We start from the raw sequence: 16,257 nt of genomic DNA on the forward strand, positions 1-16,257 counted from the left end.
ACATTTCCACCGGTCTAATGTCCATTGCTCGTGTTTCTTGGCCCAAGCAAGTCTCTTCTTCTTATTGGTGTCCTAGTGGTGTATTAGTGGTTTCTTTGCAGCAATTCGACCATGAAGGCCTAATTCACACAGTCTCCTCTGATGTTGAGATGTGTCTGTTACTTGAACTCTGTGAAGCATTTATTTGGGCTGCAATTTTTGAGGCTGGTAAATGTAATGAACTTGTCCTCTGCAGCAGAGGTAACTCTGGATCTTCCATTCCTGTGGTGGTCCTCATGAGAGCCAGTTTCATCATAGCGCTTGATGGTTTTTGCGACTCCACTTGAAGAAACTTTCAAAGTTCTTGAAATGTTCCGTATTGACTGACCTTCATGTCTTAAAGTAATGATGGACTGTTGTTTCTCTTTGCTAATTTGAGCTGTTTTTGCCATAATATGGGCTTGGTCTTTTTCCAAATAGGGATATCTTCTGTATACCCCACCCCTACCTTGTAACAACACAACTGATTGGCTCAAATGCATTAAGAAGGAAATAAATTACACAAATTTACTTTTAAGAATGCACACCTGTTAATTGAAATGCATTCCAGGTGACTACCTCATGAAGCTGGTTGAGAGAATGCCAAGAGTGTGCAAAGCTGTCAAGGCAAAGGGTGGCTATTTTAAGAACCTCAAATATAAAATATATTTTGATTTGTTTAACACTTTTTTGGTTACTACATGATTCAATATGTGTTATTTCATAGTTTTGATGTCTTCATTATTATTCTACAATGTAGAAAATAGTAAAAATAAAGAAAAACCCTTGAATGAGTAGGTAAGACTGGTACTCATTTGCAAAGGAAAAGCCATATATCAGACTGGCCAATAAAAATAAAATATTATTTTTTTCTTTGCAACTCTGTCTAAAAGGTCAGCATCCCGGAGTTGCCTCTTCACTGTTGACGTTGAGACTGGTGTTTTGCGGGTACTATTTAATGAAGCTGCCAGTTGAGGACCTGTGAGGTGTCTGTTTCTCAAACTAGACACTCTAATGTATTTGTCCTCTTGCTCAGTTGTGCACCGGGGCCTCCCACTCCTCTTTCTATTCTGGTTAGATCCAGTTTGTGCTGTTCTGTGAAGGGAGTATTACACAGCATTGTACGAGATCTTCAGTTTCTTGGCAATTTCTCGCATGGAATAGCCTTCATTTCTCAGAACAAGAATAGACTGACAAGTTTCAGAAGAAAGTTATTTGTTTCTGGCCATTTTGAGCCTGTAATCGAACCCACAATTGCTGATGCTCCAGATACTCAACTAGTCTCAAGAAGGTCAGTTTTATTTCTTCTTTAATCAGCACAACAGTTTTCAGTTTTCTTGCAACATAATTGCAAAAGGGTTTTCTAATAATCAATTAGCCTTTTAAAATGATGAACTTGGATTAGCAAACGCAACGTGCCATTGGAACACAGGACTGATGGTTGCTGGTAATGGGCCTCTACACGCCTATGTAGATATTCCATTAAAAAATCTGCCGTTTCCAGCAACAATAGCCATTTACAACATTAACAATGTCTACACTGTATTTCTGATCAATGTGATGTTATTTTAATGGACAAAAAAATTGCTTTTCTTTCGAAAACAAGGACATTTCCAAGTGACCCCAAACTTTTGAACGGTAGTGTGCTTGCAATGAATCAGTCCAACAATTTCCGGAGACCTGATAAACCAATCAGAATGTAGCCTTTGATTTTGATCCTCTTGACACAACCACTGTACAGTTCTAGAGGGGAAGTGCTTTGGGAGAAGTTCTTGTTCCTGTATATCAGCAGAATGTGTCCAGTATTTCGTTTTCTACCTAGTTAGGTAGGCTATCCAGTGGCATTGTTTCTGTGGAGAAACATGTTTAATACAAAATACATTTTGTTAAATAGTTTACAGAGGTGGGAAAATGAAGGTCAAATTAATGTCTATTTCGATACGCTGCTTGACAGTATGCTGTCATGCTAAATAAGTTAGAACTTACCTTGATACTAAATAGACTTAATTCATTCCTGGCATTAGTAATTTGATATTCTTCTATACTTAATACCATGGATATTCTTCTTTACTTAATACCATGAATATTCTTCTATACTTAATACCATGGATCTTCTACTATACGTAATACCATGGATATTATTCTATACTTAATACCATGGATATTCTTCTATACTTAATACCATGGATATTCTACTATACTTAATACCATGGATATTCTACTATACTTAATACCATGGATATTCTACTATACTTAATACCATGGATATTCTTCTATACTTAATACCATGGATATTCTACTATACTTAATACCATGGATCTTCTACTATACGTAATACCATGGATATTCTTCTATACTTAATACCATGGATATTCTTCTATACTTAATACCATGGATATTCTACTATACTTAATACCATGGATATTCTACTATACTTAATACCATGGATATTCTACTATACTTAATACCATGGATATTCTACTATACTTAATACCATGGATATTCTTCTATACTTAATACCATGGATATTCTACTATACTTAATACCATGGATCTTCTACTATACGTAATACCATGGATATTCTTCTATACTTAATACCATGGATATTCTTCTTTACTTAATACCATGGATATTCTACTATACTTAATACCATGGATATTCTTTTATACTTAATACCATGGATGTTCTACAATACTTAATACCATGGATTTTCTACTATACTTAATAACATGGATATTCTGCTATACTTAATACCGTGGATATTCTTCTATACTTAATACCATGGATTTTCTACTATACTTAATAACATGGATATTCTGCTATACTTAATACCGTGGATATTCTTCTATACTTAATACCATGGATATTCTTCTGTACTTAATACCATGGATATTCTTCTATACTTAATACCATGGATATTCTTCTGTACTATATCCCTGTGAGGGTGGAATCATGGTCTTAATCACCTGGTTGCATGTCTGACTACAGTAGCTTCTGTCCAACAGGTCTGGCCATTCTCTGGTCCACCCAATCCTTTACAGACTGAAACCAACAGGTCTGGCCATTCTCTGGTCCACCCAATCCTTTACAGACTGAAACCAACAGGTCTGGCCATTCTCTGGTCCACCCAATCCTTTACAGACTGAAACCAACAGGTCTGGCCATTCCCTGGTCCACCCAATCCTTTACAGACTGAAACCAACAGGTCTGGCCATTCTCTGGTCCACCCAATCCTTTACAGACTGAAACCAACAGGTCTGGCCATTCTCTGGTCCACCCAATCCTTTACAGACTGAAACCAACAGGTCTGGCCATTCCCTGGTCCACCCAATCCTTTACAGACTGAAACCAACAGGTCTGGCCATTCTCTGGTCCACCCAATCCTTTACAGACTGAAACCAACAGGTCTGGCCATTCCCTGGTCCACCCAATCCTTTACAGACTGAAACCAACAGGTCTGGCCATTCTCTGGTCCACCCAATCCTTTACAGACTGAAACCAACAGAATACCCATCATTCCACCCAGAGCCATACTGTTTATAGATGTGTCCCAGAGCCATATAAAGAGATGTATCTGTTATGCCGGTTAGGCAGCCTTAGTTGTGGAGCACAGCAGTGTCTTCTCTTTGAGTCAGGAACCAAACCACCATTTCTAATTTAGCGTGGTCTTCATCAGGGTTGGGCAAAATACGGCCCGTAGTGAATTTTATTGTAGAGTATTATTTATTTAAGAAATGACTCCACGCTACACTTCAACGTTGAAAACCAGATAGAAAGTCATATGTAGAAATTATAATGGACCTATATATTTGGAAATAACTCATTTTTCTGGCCCGCAAACCGGTCCAAAAAGAATCTGTGCGGCTCTCCATTGAATTTTAAACATCCTGATGTGGCCCTTGAGTCTAAATGATTACCCCCCCAACCCCGAATTAAAATATTCAGTTTCAATGTGGTAGATATTGCATTCATTGTCTGTATCAAGTTTACAAACTATAATTTAAAGTTGATCAAAGTTTCATATATTCAACTTCTCAGATGCATTCAGATTCCGTTTTCAAATACAGTTCTCTAAATTCAGATTCAAAACCAGAGATAACATCCTGGTACTTTCCCAGCCAGGTAAGAAGGTTGGTGGCACGGTATCAAATACATCAAACACATGTGTTTGATGCCATTCCATTCGCTCCTTTCCAGCCATTATTATGAGCTGTCCTCCCCTCACCAGCCTCCTGTGCAGGTAAGGTAGAGGAACACAGATAGAAGAAATGCTGTCTGTGGTAAACAGAAGCTTCTGGCGGTTTCTGAAGCCAATGTGGCCTGTTGAATTTATTTTCTTCCTATGAATTTGGCTCTAGCTTTTGAACCGTTTTGGATATAAGCTATTATGAATGCTTAGACTCTCAGGAACATGGACCTGCCTTCTGTTCCCATCTATGATGATCACAGGCCACGCAGGACACGTCGGAAGGGAGTGTCACAAAAAACACAATTTTGCTGAATAGTTGAATAGCCCTGTTATAGGTTAGATTTCACCCCCCTTTGACCTCATATTCAGAGATCACAGCACCAATATAACTGACTGGGTTCTAAATCAGGCCTACTGCAAAACAACAACACTTTCTATGACAAACACAAGTAGACAGATCTGTGCCCCATTTAATGAGAGTGCAACAGAGGTGGTTTGGTGATCCATGCATGTGATGAGCAACATTGTCTGAGACCTGAAGACGTGTTAGTTTGACCGATGGGGTTCTAACCCAGGTCTCCTGTGTGCCAGACAATGCAACTTTTTAGGTCTCAGACAAGTTACTCATCACACGAGCGTAGTCACTGAACCACCTGTGTTACACTTCACCCCCCTTTGACCTCCTCGTTGAAGAGACCCATCCAAGTCACAGGACCAATTCCTAGGCTTTAGCTCAGCAGGCTAACACAGTCTTAACCCAGTCATTCACGTTACCCATATAATGACTATCCTTGCCGGAGACTTGAAACTAACACATGTCAAACTAAAACATCTTCAGGTTCTCATCACATAAGCATGGATCACCAAACCAAGCTCTTTTGATGAGTAATCTTGCTGGATCTTAAATACTTGTATTAGTGTAGCAGATCTGTGAAAGTCTCTCCTCAGCCTGAAGTGTTGCCCCTTGCGCAATTTAAGACATTTTTTAAATAAAAAGATGGGTGGGAATGCTTCAGGAGGGCGGTCACATGTGTTTTTGAGGCAGAAGTCCTGAGATCGAGTCACTGTATGAGCTGAATCAGGGGGAAGCTGATAGAATAATTATTAATGACTAATTATTACACCCTGAAACTGTGTTAGAATGTGTGAGTGTAGGACCAGTAAAGACTATGACATTGAGCTACTATTTAGCAATGTGAGTAAGAGTTAGGCCAGACAACAAAGGACAAGGAGAACTGTCTACAGACAACTGAGAAACCAAGATAAAGAGGCCTCCCAATTTAGGGAGGAGAGAAACGGTTAGGCTTTTTAAGGAGTATGAGGATGGCGATAACTAAGGAATGCATGTGTATGTGTGTGTATGTACAGTGGGGGAAAAAAGTATTTAGTCAGCCACCAATTGTGCAAGTTCTCCCACTTAAAAAGATGAGAGAGGCCTGTAATTTTCATCATAGGTACACATCAACTATGACAGACAAAATGATAATTTTTTTTCCAGAAAATCACATTGTAGGATTTTTAATGAATTTATTTGCAAATTATGGTGGAAAATAAGTATTTGGTCAATAACAAAAGTTTCTCAATACTTTCTTATATACCCTTTGTTGGCAATGACACAGGTCAAACGTTTTCTGTAAGTCTTCACAAGGTTTTCACACACTGTTGCTGGTATTTTGGCCCATTCCTCCATGCAGATCTCCTCTAGAGCAGTGATGTTTTGGGGCTGTCGCTGGGCAACACGGACTTTCAACTCCCTCCAAAGATTTTCTATGGGGTTGAGATCTGGAGACTGGCTAGGCCACTCCAGGACCTTGAAATGCTTCTTACGAAGTCACTCCTTCGTTGCCCGGGCAGTGTGTTTGGGATCATTGTCATGCTGAAAGACCCAGCCACGTTTCATCTTCAATGCCCTTGCTGATGGAAGGAGGTTTTCACTCAAAATCTCACGATACATGGCCCCATTCATTCTTTCCTTTACACGGATCAGTCGTCCTGGTCCCTTTGCAGAAAAACAGCCCCAAAGCATGATGTTTCCACCCCCATGCTTCACAGTAGGTATGGTGTTCTTTGGATGCAACTCAGCATTCTTTGTCCTCCAAACACGACAAGTTGAGTTTTTACCAAAAAGTTATATTTTGGTTTCATCTGACCATATGACATTCTCCCAATCCTCTTCTGGATCATCCAAATGCACTCTAGCAAACTTCAGACGTGCCTGGACATGTACTGGCTTAAGCAGGGGGACACGTCTGGCACTGCAGGATTTGAGACCCTGGAGGCGTAGTGTGTTACTGATGGTAGGCTTTGGTTACTTTGGTCCCAGCTCTCTGCAGGTCATTCTCTAGGTCCCCCCGTGTGGTTCTGGGATTTTTGCTCACCGTTCTTGTGATCATTTTGACCCCACGGGGTGAGATCTTGCGTGGAGCCCCAGATCGAGGGAGATTATCAGTGGTCTTGTATGTCTTCCATTTCCTAATAATTGCTCCCACAGTTGATTTCTTCAAACCAAGCTGCTTATCTATTGCAGATTCAGTCTTCCCAGCCTGGTGCAGGTCTACAATTTTGTTTCTGGTGTCCTTTGACAGCTCTTTGGTCTTGGCCATAGTGGAGTTTGGAGTGTGACTGTTTGAGGTTGTGGACAGGTGTCTTTTATACTGATAACAAGTTCAAACAGGTGCCATTAATACAGGTAACGAGTGGAGGACAGAGGAGCCTCTTAAAGAAGAAGTTACAGGTCTGTGAGAGCCAGAAATCTTGCTTGTTTGTAGGTGACCAAATACTTATTTTCCACCATAATTTGCAAATAAATTCATAAAAAATCCTACAATGTGATTTTCTGGAGAAAAAAAATCTCAATTTGTCTGTCATAGTTGACGTGTACCTATGATGAAAATTACAGGCCTCTCTCATCTTTTTAAGTGGGAGAACTTGCACAATTGGTGGCTGACTAAATACTTTTTTTCCCCACTGTATGTGTGTGTGTGTATGTATGTGTGTGTGTGAACTGATGGTCAGGAGAGCAGTTTTAAAGTGGAAAACTACAGCCTGCCTAAAGAGGGGAGGGATTTTTGTATGACGTATGAGTATAAAAGATGGACTCTGAAATTGTGATGGCAGAATTCTCAATGAATAAATCTCTGACTATGCAGACCGAGACTCTGTCCGTTTCTTAAATCCAAAAGACTTACAACCTTTTGGGAGACACACAGAGACACTGAAATAGTTTGTTAAATAATTCCCATAACAGAAGCGGTACTCACTAAGCAGGCAGCTTGGCGTCCTTTACAACGGTGCCAATGGCCTTGGAGCTACAGATGCGCTCACCTTAACCACTGGGGGTCGCTGTGGAGGAAGTTTGGGGGGTAAATGTAGCAGATGGGGATCTGTGAAACTCACTCATCAGCCTAAAGTGTCACCCCTTCCGCAATTGAAGAAACCCTTTTTTAATAGCGTGTTGGCTTAAAATGCTTCAGGAGGGCGGTCACGTGTTTGCGAGGCAGAGGTCCTGAGTTTGAGTCTCAGTATGATCTGAATCAGGGGGAAGCAGTACTCGTTAAGTTAGCAGTGTGTCGTCCTTTACATGAATTTCCTGAACTTATCCCTATAGGCTTTAGCTAAGTTGGCTAAAACAGTCTTGTGACATGCAGGAGACCTGGTTCGAACCCAGTCAGTCACTAGAGCAAGATTAAATAGGGAGTAGAAAGGCTATCCTTAAAAGGGCTATGACAGGGCTATTCAACTAAATTTATTATGGGGACCAAATTGTGTTTTTTGTGACACTCCCTGTCCTGCGCAGCCCTGTGAGGGGAACAGATGACAGATCCATGTTCCAGAGAGTCTAAACTTTCAGGATTGGGGTCATAATAGCTAGAGCCAAATTCATAAGAAGAAAATAAATTCAACATGCCACATTGGCTCTGTTTACCACAGAGAGCATTTTATTCTATCTGTTCTCCTCTACCTTACCTGGCTGGCAAAGTACCAGGATGTTATCTCTGGTTTTGAATCTGAATTTAGAAAACTGAATTTGAAAACTGAATCTGAATGCATCCGAGAAGTTGAATATATGAAACATTTGATAAACTTGAAATAATAGTTTGTAAAGTTGAAACACAGACAATGAATGCAATATCTACCATATTGAAACTGAATATATAAATATTAAATTATATTGATATTGAATTTTAAAACTTTAATGAAATATTCATTCAATTCTGTTTCAAATCATGAAATACAAGTTCAAATTATGAATTCTATTATTCAATTTGTGCATTACAAATGCAAAAATATGAAATTTAAATTCAATATCCTAATACAAATGCAAAATGATAGAATTAAAATACAATTTCTGTTGGCACTGAAATCGCTCCATACAGGTTTGCTGTTGTATTCTTAATCACATCTGTCCCAACTGCTTACTGAAGAAATCCATATGGCTGTACTTCAAATGAAGACATTTACAGCTTGGTTTTGTTTGTATCATTGTGTTTAAACTGATGTAAAGCAAAAACAGGTATAAATACTTTTTATTGTCATCGTTTTGGCTCCAGGTTTTCACGAGACAAGTCTCAATGCAACATGCTAGTAGTGTACATAGCCCAATATTTACTATTAACATGGGAAATGCTCACTTCCTCCCATAAGAGTAGTCAGAGTCAGGCCCCTGTCTTCACCAGGGGATAGATTACACAGGTGCAGTAGAAGGTTAGGAGGTGGTTGACATGACTGTCATAGTTATACAGCTCCACCTACTGCTTATCTGAAAAGCTACTTTGGTCTCTTCTCTAACTCCAACCAAACTAATCGTGGAAACAACTCAGACCTTGCTCAACTTACAGTGCCTTCAGAAAGTATTCACACCCGTTGACTTTTACCACATTTTGTTGTGTCACAGCCTGAATTTAACATGGATTCAAATTATATGTTTTTGTCACTGGCATACACACAATACCCCATAATGTCAAAGTGGAATTATGTTTTTCGACATTTTTACAAATTAATTAAAAATGTTAAACTGAAATGACTTGAGTCAATAAGTATTCAACCCCTTTGTTATGGCAAGCCTAAATAAGTTCAGGAGTAAACATTTGCTTAACAAGTCACATAATAAGTTGCATGGACTCACTCTGTGTGTAATAATAGTGTTTAACATGATTTTTCAATGACTACCTCATCGCTGTAAGTCCCCTCAGTCGAGCAGTGATTTTCAAACATAGATTCAACCACAAAGACCAGGGAGGTTTTCCAATGCCTCGAAAGAAGGGCACCTATTGGTAGATGGGTAAAAAAACAAAAACTAGACATTGAATATCCCTTTGAGCATGGTGAAGTTATTAATTACACTTTGGGTGGTGTATCAATACACCCAGGCACTACAAAGATACAGGCGTCCTTCCTAACTCAGTTGGCAGAGAGGAAGGAAACCCCTTTAGGTATAAAAAAATATATATACAAAAGTATTTGTTGAAACACTGAAGTTGGTATTACCCATAGAAACGCATTGAATAACCAATTCATACATGGAAAAACGGATAGTCCAAAACAAAATCTAAATGAAGTTTGTTTTGTAGTGTCTGTCCTATATCTGAGAGATATAAGAAAGATCAGGAAACTATTTGTTTAAAAAAATATATATATATTTTTAATGACACATTCAACCCCTTTTTTTAGATACTAAACTACTTCCATATAGACTTCCATTCATTTTTATAACTTTTACCGGGCTACCTTCAGACAAGTCTTGTGTGTGCTCGTATGCGTCCTAGAGCAAAACAACCAACATTTACATTTTTTTTACATTTTAGTCATTTAGCAGACGCTCTTATCCCCAGCGACTTACAGTTTAGTGAGTGCATACATTATATATATATATATATATATTTTTTTTTTTTAAATATATATATATATTTTTTTTCATACTGGCCCCCCATGTACAGTACCAGTCAAACGTTTGGACACACCTACTCATTCAAGGGTATTTCTTTATTTTTACTATGTTTTACATTGTAGAATAATAGTGAAGACATCCCAACTATGAAATAACACATATGGAATCATGAAGTAACCAAAAAAGTGTTAAACAAATCGAAATATATTTTATATTTGAGATTCTTCAAATAGCCACCCTTTGCTTTGATGACAGCTTTGCACACTCTTGGCATTCTCTCAACCAGCTTCACCTGGAATGCTTTTCCAAATGTCTTGAAGGAGTTCCCACATATGCTGAGCACTTGTTGGCTGCTTTTCCTTCACTCCGACTCATCCCAAAACATCTCAATTGGGTTGAGGTCGGGGGATTGTGGAGGCCAGGTCATCTGATCCAGCACTCCATCACTCTCCTTCTTGGTAAAATAGCCCTTACACAGCCTGGAGGTGTGTTGGGTCATTGTCCTGTTGAAAAACAAATGATAGTTCCACTTAGCCCAAACCAGATGGGATGGCATATCGCTGCAGAATGCTGTGGTAGCCATGCTGGTTAAGTGTGCCTTGAATTCTAAATAAATCAGACAGTGTCACCAGCTAATCACCCCCACACCATAACACCTCCTCCTCCATGCTTTATGGTGGGAACTACACATGCGGAGATCATCCGTTCACCCACACCGCATCTCACAAAGACACGGCAGTTGGAACCAAAAATCTCCAATTTGGACGCCAGACAAATTTCCACCAGTCTAATGTCCATTGCTCGTGTTTCTTGGTACGAGCAGGTATCTTCTTCTTATTGGTGTCCTTTAGTAGTGGTTTCTTTGCAGCAATTCGACCATGAAGGCCTGATTCACACAGTCCCCTCTGAACAGTTGATGTTGAGATGTGTCTGTTACTTGAACTCTGTGAAGCATTTATTTGGGCTGCTATTTCTGAGGCTGGTAACTCTAATGAACTTATCCTCTGCAGCAGAGGTAACTCTGGGTCTTCCTTTCATGTCGCGGTCCTCATGAGAGCCAGTTTCATCATAGCGTTTGATGGTTTTTGCTACTGCACTTGAAGAAACGTTCAATGTTTTTGAGCCAAGCACGAGCTAGCGAGATCCTATTGGCGCATTCTAGCATGTATTTGCACATTTCCATTAGGGAATGCCTACTCTGTGAAGTGTGTGTGTACAATAACACAATTCGTCCTTGCACTCCTTCTAAACAACGCAATTTTTTGAAACTTTGGCAAAGGGTCAAGTCTCCAGAACTTAGTCCACTCTGTTCGTAACAGATTCTAGTTTTGGGAACAGAAATCTGTATTGAGATCAAATGTTCAATCGATGAGAACATTAGCAGAATGTTGGCCAAAATCCACCTTGTTCCATCTTCTCCCACTGCCGGCCACTGGGCTTCCTCTCACCACCAACCGGATGCTTCACATTTATAAATCCAGTGAAATATCAGTCTCATTGTTCTATCTGTGGTCTCACCTTTCCATAGAAGGCCATATTAGTGTGTAGCTTAAACTGTTCGGACGCTAAAGACAGAAGTTGGCAGATCTGTGGTACAGACTTCAGACGAGTCCTGTGAAGCTTGTGGGGGTCGTAGAGCAAAACAGAGAACCCCGTTGTGTTCGTGAGAGTCTCATGTTTCCAAGGAGGTTTTATAGGCCAAACCGTTTGGACACTACAGATGTTTTCGTGAGAAGACCAATTTTCGGGATGTCCCATGGTCTGACAAACACAGCTGTAGCTCTGCCAAATATCTCTATCTTATACAGACAGATTTGAATAGGGATTTTTTTATTATGCTAGTTCGATTTCTGCGGGGGCGCGGACATCAACTCTAGGGTTTTTTTAAACAGTTACACAGTTTAATAGCTGTGATAGGAGAAAACTGAGGATGGATCAACAACATTGTAGTTACTCAAATACTAGCCTAATTGACAGAGTGAAAAGAAGGAAGCCTTTACAGAATAAAAATATTACAAAATATGCATCCTGTTTGCAACAACACACTAAAGTAATACTGCAGAAAATGTGTCTAAGCAATTCATTTTTTGTCCTGAATACAAAGTGTTATGGCAAATTAAATACAACACATTACTGAGTACCATTCTCCATATTTTCAAGCATAGTGGTAGCTGCATCATGTTATGGGTATGCTTGGAATCGTTAAGGACTGGGGAGTTTTTCAGGATAAAAAAGAAACAGAATGGAGCTAAGCACAGGTAAAATCCAAGTGGAAAACCTGGTTCAGTCTGCTTTATACCAGACACTGAGAGATGAATTTACCTTTAAGCAAGTCAATAACCCTTAACACAAGGCCAAATATTGCTTACCAAGAAGACAGTGAATGTTCCTGAGTGGTCGAGTTACAGTTTTTGACTTAAATGTGCTTGAAAATATATGGCAAGTTGCTACATGGTTGTTGAAGAATCTTGAAAAGAATAATGGGCAAATGTTGAACAATCCAGGTGTGGAAAACTCTTAAGAGACTTACTCAGAAAGACTCACAGCTTTAATCGCTGCCAAAGGTGATTCTAACATGTATTGACTCAGGGGGTTGAATACTTATCTAATCAAGATATATTCATTTTTTATGTTTCATATATTTGTTTTACAAATGTAAGATTTTTTTTCTCCACTTTGACATTACAGAATTTTTGTGTTGATCATTGACAAACAATGACAATTAATCCCATTTTAATCCCATTTTGTCAATACTTTCTAAAGGGACTGTACTTCCTTTATTCTAACAACTCATATTTGAGAAAGTTCATTATTTGATTTATTCCATGTTAAACTTAAGGCCTTAACCTGGAACAAAACTACTTGTCTGTCTCCCTCCCTTCTTTCAACCCCACCCACCCATCTGGCAGAACCAGAAAGTCCATTCCCCTTCCACAAACTCTCTTCTGAGGAAGAAATACTGATCTGAGTCTCTGTGTCATCTGTCTGTGTGAGAGTGAACAACCGTCCAAATGGCTCAGCAGGGAGTTCTGCTCGACCTGGACCAGGACCAGTTCTGTTGTTCTGTCTGTCTGGATCTACTGAAGGAGCCAGTCACCATCCCCTGTGGACACAGTTACTGTAGAAGCTGTATTGAGGGCTGCTGGGATCAGGATGTTTTGAAAGGGGTCTATAGCTGTCCTCCGTGCAGAGAGACCTTCATTCCAAGGCCTACTCTGAGGAAAAATAACATGTTGGCTGAGGTGGTGGAGAAACTGAAGAAGACAGGACTCCAGGCTGCTCCCCCTCCTGCTCTGTGCTATGCTGGACCTGGAGATGTGGCGTGTGATTTCTGCACTGGGACCAGAAAGCAGAAAGCCCTCATGTCCTGTCTGGCGTGTCTGGCCTCTTACTGTGAGACTCACCTCCAACCTCACTATGAATCTCCTGCTTTCAAGAAGCACAAGCTGGTCAAAGCCACCGCACAACTACAGGAGAAGATCTGCTCTCATCATGACAAATTGCTGGAGGTTCCCTGTCGTACCGATCAGCAGTGTATCTGTTATCAGTGTGTGATGGATGAACATAAAGGCCATGATACAGTGTCAGCTGCAGCAGAGAGGACTGAGAAACAGGTAAGACCAGAACTACTTGTTGGTGACTGTCTGATAAACAAATAATTAAAGATACAGTAGGATCTAAGGCTGTTTGAATATGAGAGAATTCAAATGAAATCGATCCTCAGCAGAACAAATATGAACACAAACCTTGAGCATATAGATTTTCTTAACCTAGATGCTTCAAATGTATCACAATTTTCTAAAGTCAAACACCATTATTATTTGTTATCAAACACCATTATCGTTTTGAATGCCCTTTTTTGAGTCAAAAATTCAGTCTGAACTATAATCATTCACATAGCAGCATAATAATACCATATTGCAAAGGGACTTCCTCAAGATTTTAGACATTCCTCTCTATAGGCCCTATATCACAATATTATACTGTTCATCTACTGAACAAATAAAGCTTGATAGCTCATTGAAGAGTGATTCTCCACAGAGGCAGCTGGGGATGAGTCAGCAGAAGGTCCAGCAGAGATTCCAGGAGAGAGAGAAGGAGCTCCAACAGGCTGTGGAGTCTCTCAAGGTGAGTATTGTTGACCAGAGGAGACACACCATTTCACTTCTCTCCTCCAGTCAGAGAGAGAGAGGGGGAGAGAGAGAGGGGCCCGTCTCCAATCCCACTGTGGGAAACAGGCTGCTTGGGCTCCCAGTTGGAAAGATAATAGACTGCTTAAAATGGAGCCTTCTCTCTCTCTCTCTCTCTCTCTCTCTCTCTCTCTCTCTCTCTCTCTCTGTCTTAACAGCACTCTGCACAGGCAGCAGTGGAGGACAGTGATAAGATCTTTACTGAGCTGATCCGCTCCATTGAGAGAAGGCGCTCTGAGGTGAAGGAGCTGATCAGAGCCCAAGAGAAGGCTCTAGTGAGTCAAGCTGAAGGACTCCTGGAGCAACTGGAGCAGGAGATAGCTGAGCTGAGGAAGAGAAGCACTGAGCTGGAGCAGCTCTCACACACAGAGGATCACATCCATTTCCTCCAGGTAACTAAACTGCCTTGTTACATGTGATATGAAAATAAACGTTTCAATCATTCTGTTCTGTTCTGTCTGTGTGTGTGTCTCTCGCTCTCTCTGTCTTTCTCTTTCTCTCTCTCCAGAGTTCTCAGTCTCTCTCCAGTATCAGTGTATCTTCAGACTTAACCAGCATCGTTGTCCGTCCTCTTTAGTACTTTGGAGATGTGAGTAAGACTGTGTCTGAACTGAGAGAGAAACTAGAAGACGTCCTTAAAGGAGAATGGACCAAGATCTCCACTACAGGTGTGTTGAAAATAATAAGAACATAAACTTTAGACCATTGAAAGTTCCCTACTAGTCATATACATGTGGAATATGGTATGATGATAACATTCCCTCTCTCTGTGAATGTGTTTGTGTCTGTAGTGAATATAGTGGATGTTGTACTGCCTCCAGAGCCCAAGACCAGAGAACAGTTCTTACAATGTGAGTCTCTTTATTCTGAAGTAACTAACAGTCTCTTTTTTACTGACACTCCTAACAATCCCTCTAGAAATATATAGAAATAGTAGATCTAATCAAAGACTGGGTAGCTATCTGACTCATCATATTTCTCTGATTTGATCTCTGCTGTGCTCTGATCAAAGACAGGGTAGATACAATATCTGACTTAACTTATTGTTCTAACTCCCCTCATTGGTCTCTGCTCTGCTCTTCTCCCAGATTCCTGTCAGCTCACACTGGACCCAAACACACATACCTCTCTCTGTCTGAAGGGAACAGAAAGGTGACCTATAAACGCTAAGTCCAACCATATCCTGATCATCCAGACAGATTCACAAATGACTTGATGATGCTATGTAGAGAGGGTCTGTCTGTACGCTGTTACTGGGAGGTGGAGTGGAGTGGGGGGTGTGTTATTACAGCAGTCTCATATAAAGACATCAGCAGAACACGGAGAGGTAATACATTTGGACTCAATGACAAGTCCTGGAGTATAAAGTGCAATAGGTGTGGTTATTTGTTCAGACACAATAATGTTGAGACTAAAGTATCAGGCCCTCAGTCCTCCAGAGTAGGAGTGTACCTGGATCACAAGGCAGGTACTCTGTCCTTTACAGTGTCTCTGATACAATGACCCTCCTCCACAGAGTCCAGACCACATTCACTCAGCCCCTCTACCCTGGGTTTTGTCTCTCTGGTACTGTTGAGCTGGTTAAACTGTAGTAGGGTCCACATAGATACTAGTTATGCTGGTGTAGTCTATAGCTGAGCTGGTTAAACTGTAGTAGGGTCCACATAGATACTAGTCATGCTGGTGTAGTCTATAGCTGAGCTGGTTAAACTGTAGTAGGGTCCACATAGATACTAGTCATGCTGGTGTAGTTTATAGCTGAGCTGGTTAAACTGTAGTAGGGTCCACATAGATACTAGTCATGCTGGTGTAGTCTATAGCTGAGCTGGTTAAACTGATCTTTGATCTTCATAGTTGAATTAAAATGTAATGTACTTATTTTTATCAAATGTAATGTTTTAATTGTCTACATTTACATTAATCATGATGTATGCTGTTAATGTAAGTTGGTTGTCATTCAGAACCATTGAAAT

The 16,257-nt window shown here is 40.2% G+C and overlaps 1 protein-coding gene across 1 annotated transcript; it reads left to right on the forward strand.

The window, feature by feature from the left end:
• Nucleotides 1–13,105: 13,105 nt before the first annotated feature.
• LOC311148744 (E3 ubiquitin-protein ligase TRIM47-like) lies at nt 13,106–15,135 on the forward strand (the record flags this gene model as incomplete). Its single annotated transcript, XM_084185711.1, has 5 exons — nt 13,106–13,708; nt 14,136–14,222; nt 14,443–14,676; nt 14,793–14,952; nt 15,076–15,135. 4 exons carry the CDS (start codon nt 13,106–13,108, stop codon nt 14,859–14,861), a joined length of 993 nt encoding a protein of 330 aa, XP_084041837.1. The 3' UTR covers nt 14,862–14,952; nt 15,076–15,135.
• Nucleotides 15,136–16,257: the final 1,122 nt, after the last annotated feature.

The sequence above is a fragment of the Coregonus lavaretus genome, assembly GCF_964263955.1.
Source record: "Coregonus lavaretus genome assembly, chromosome: 21".
In the NCBI taxonomy this organism is placed as follows: Eukaryota; Metazoa; Chordata; class Actinopteri; order Salmoniformes; family Salmonidae; genus Coregonus; species Coregonus lavaretus.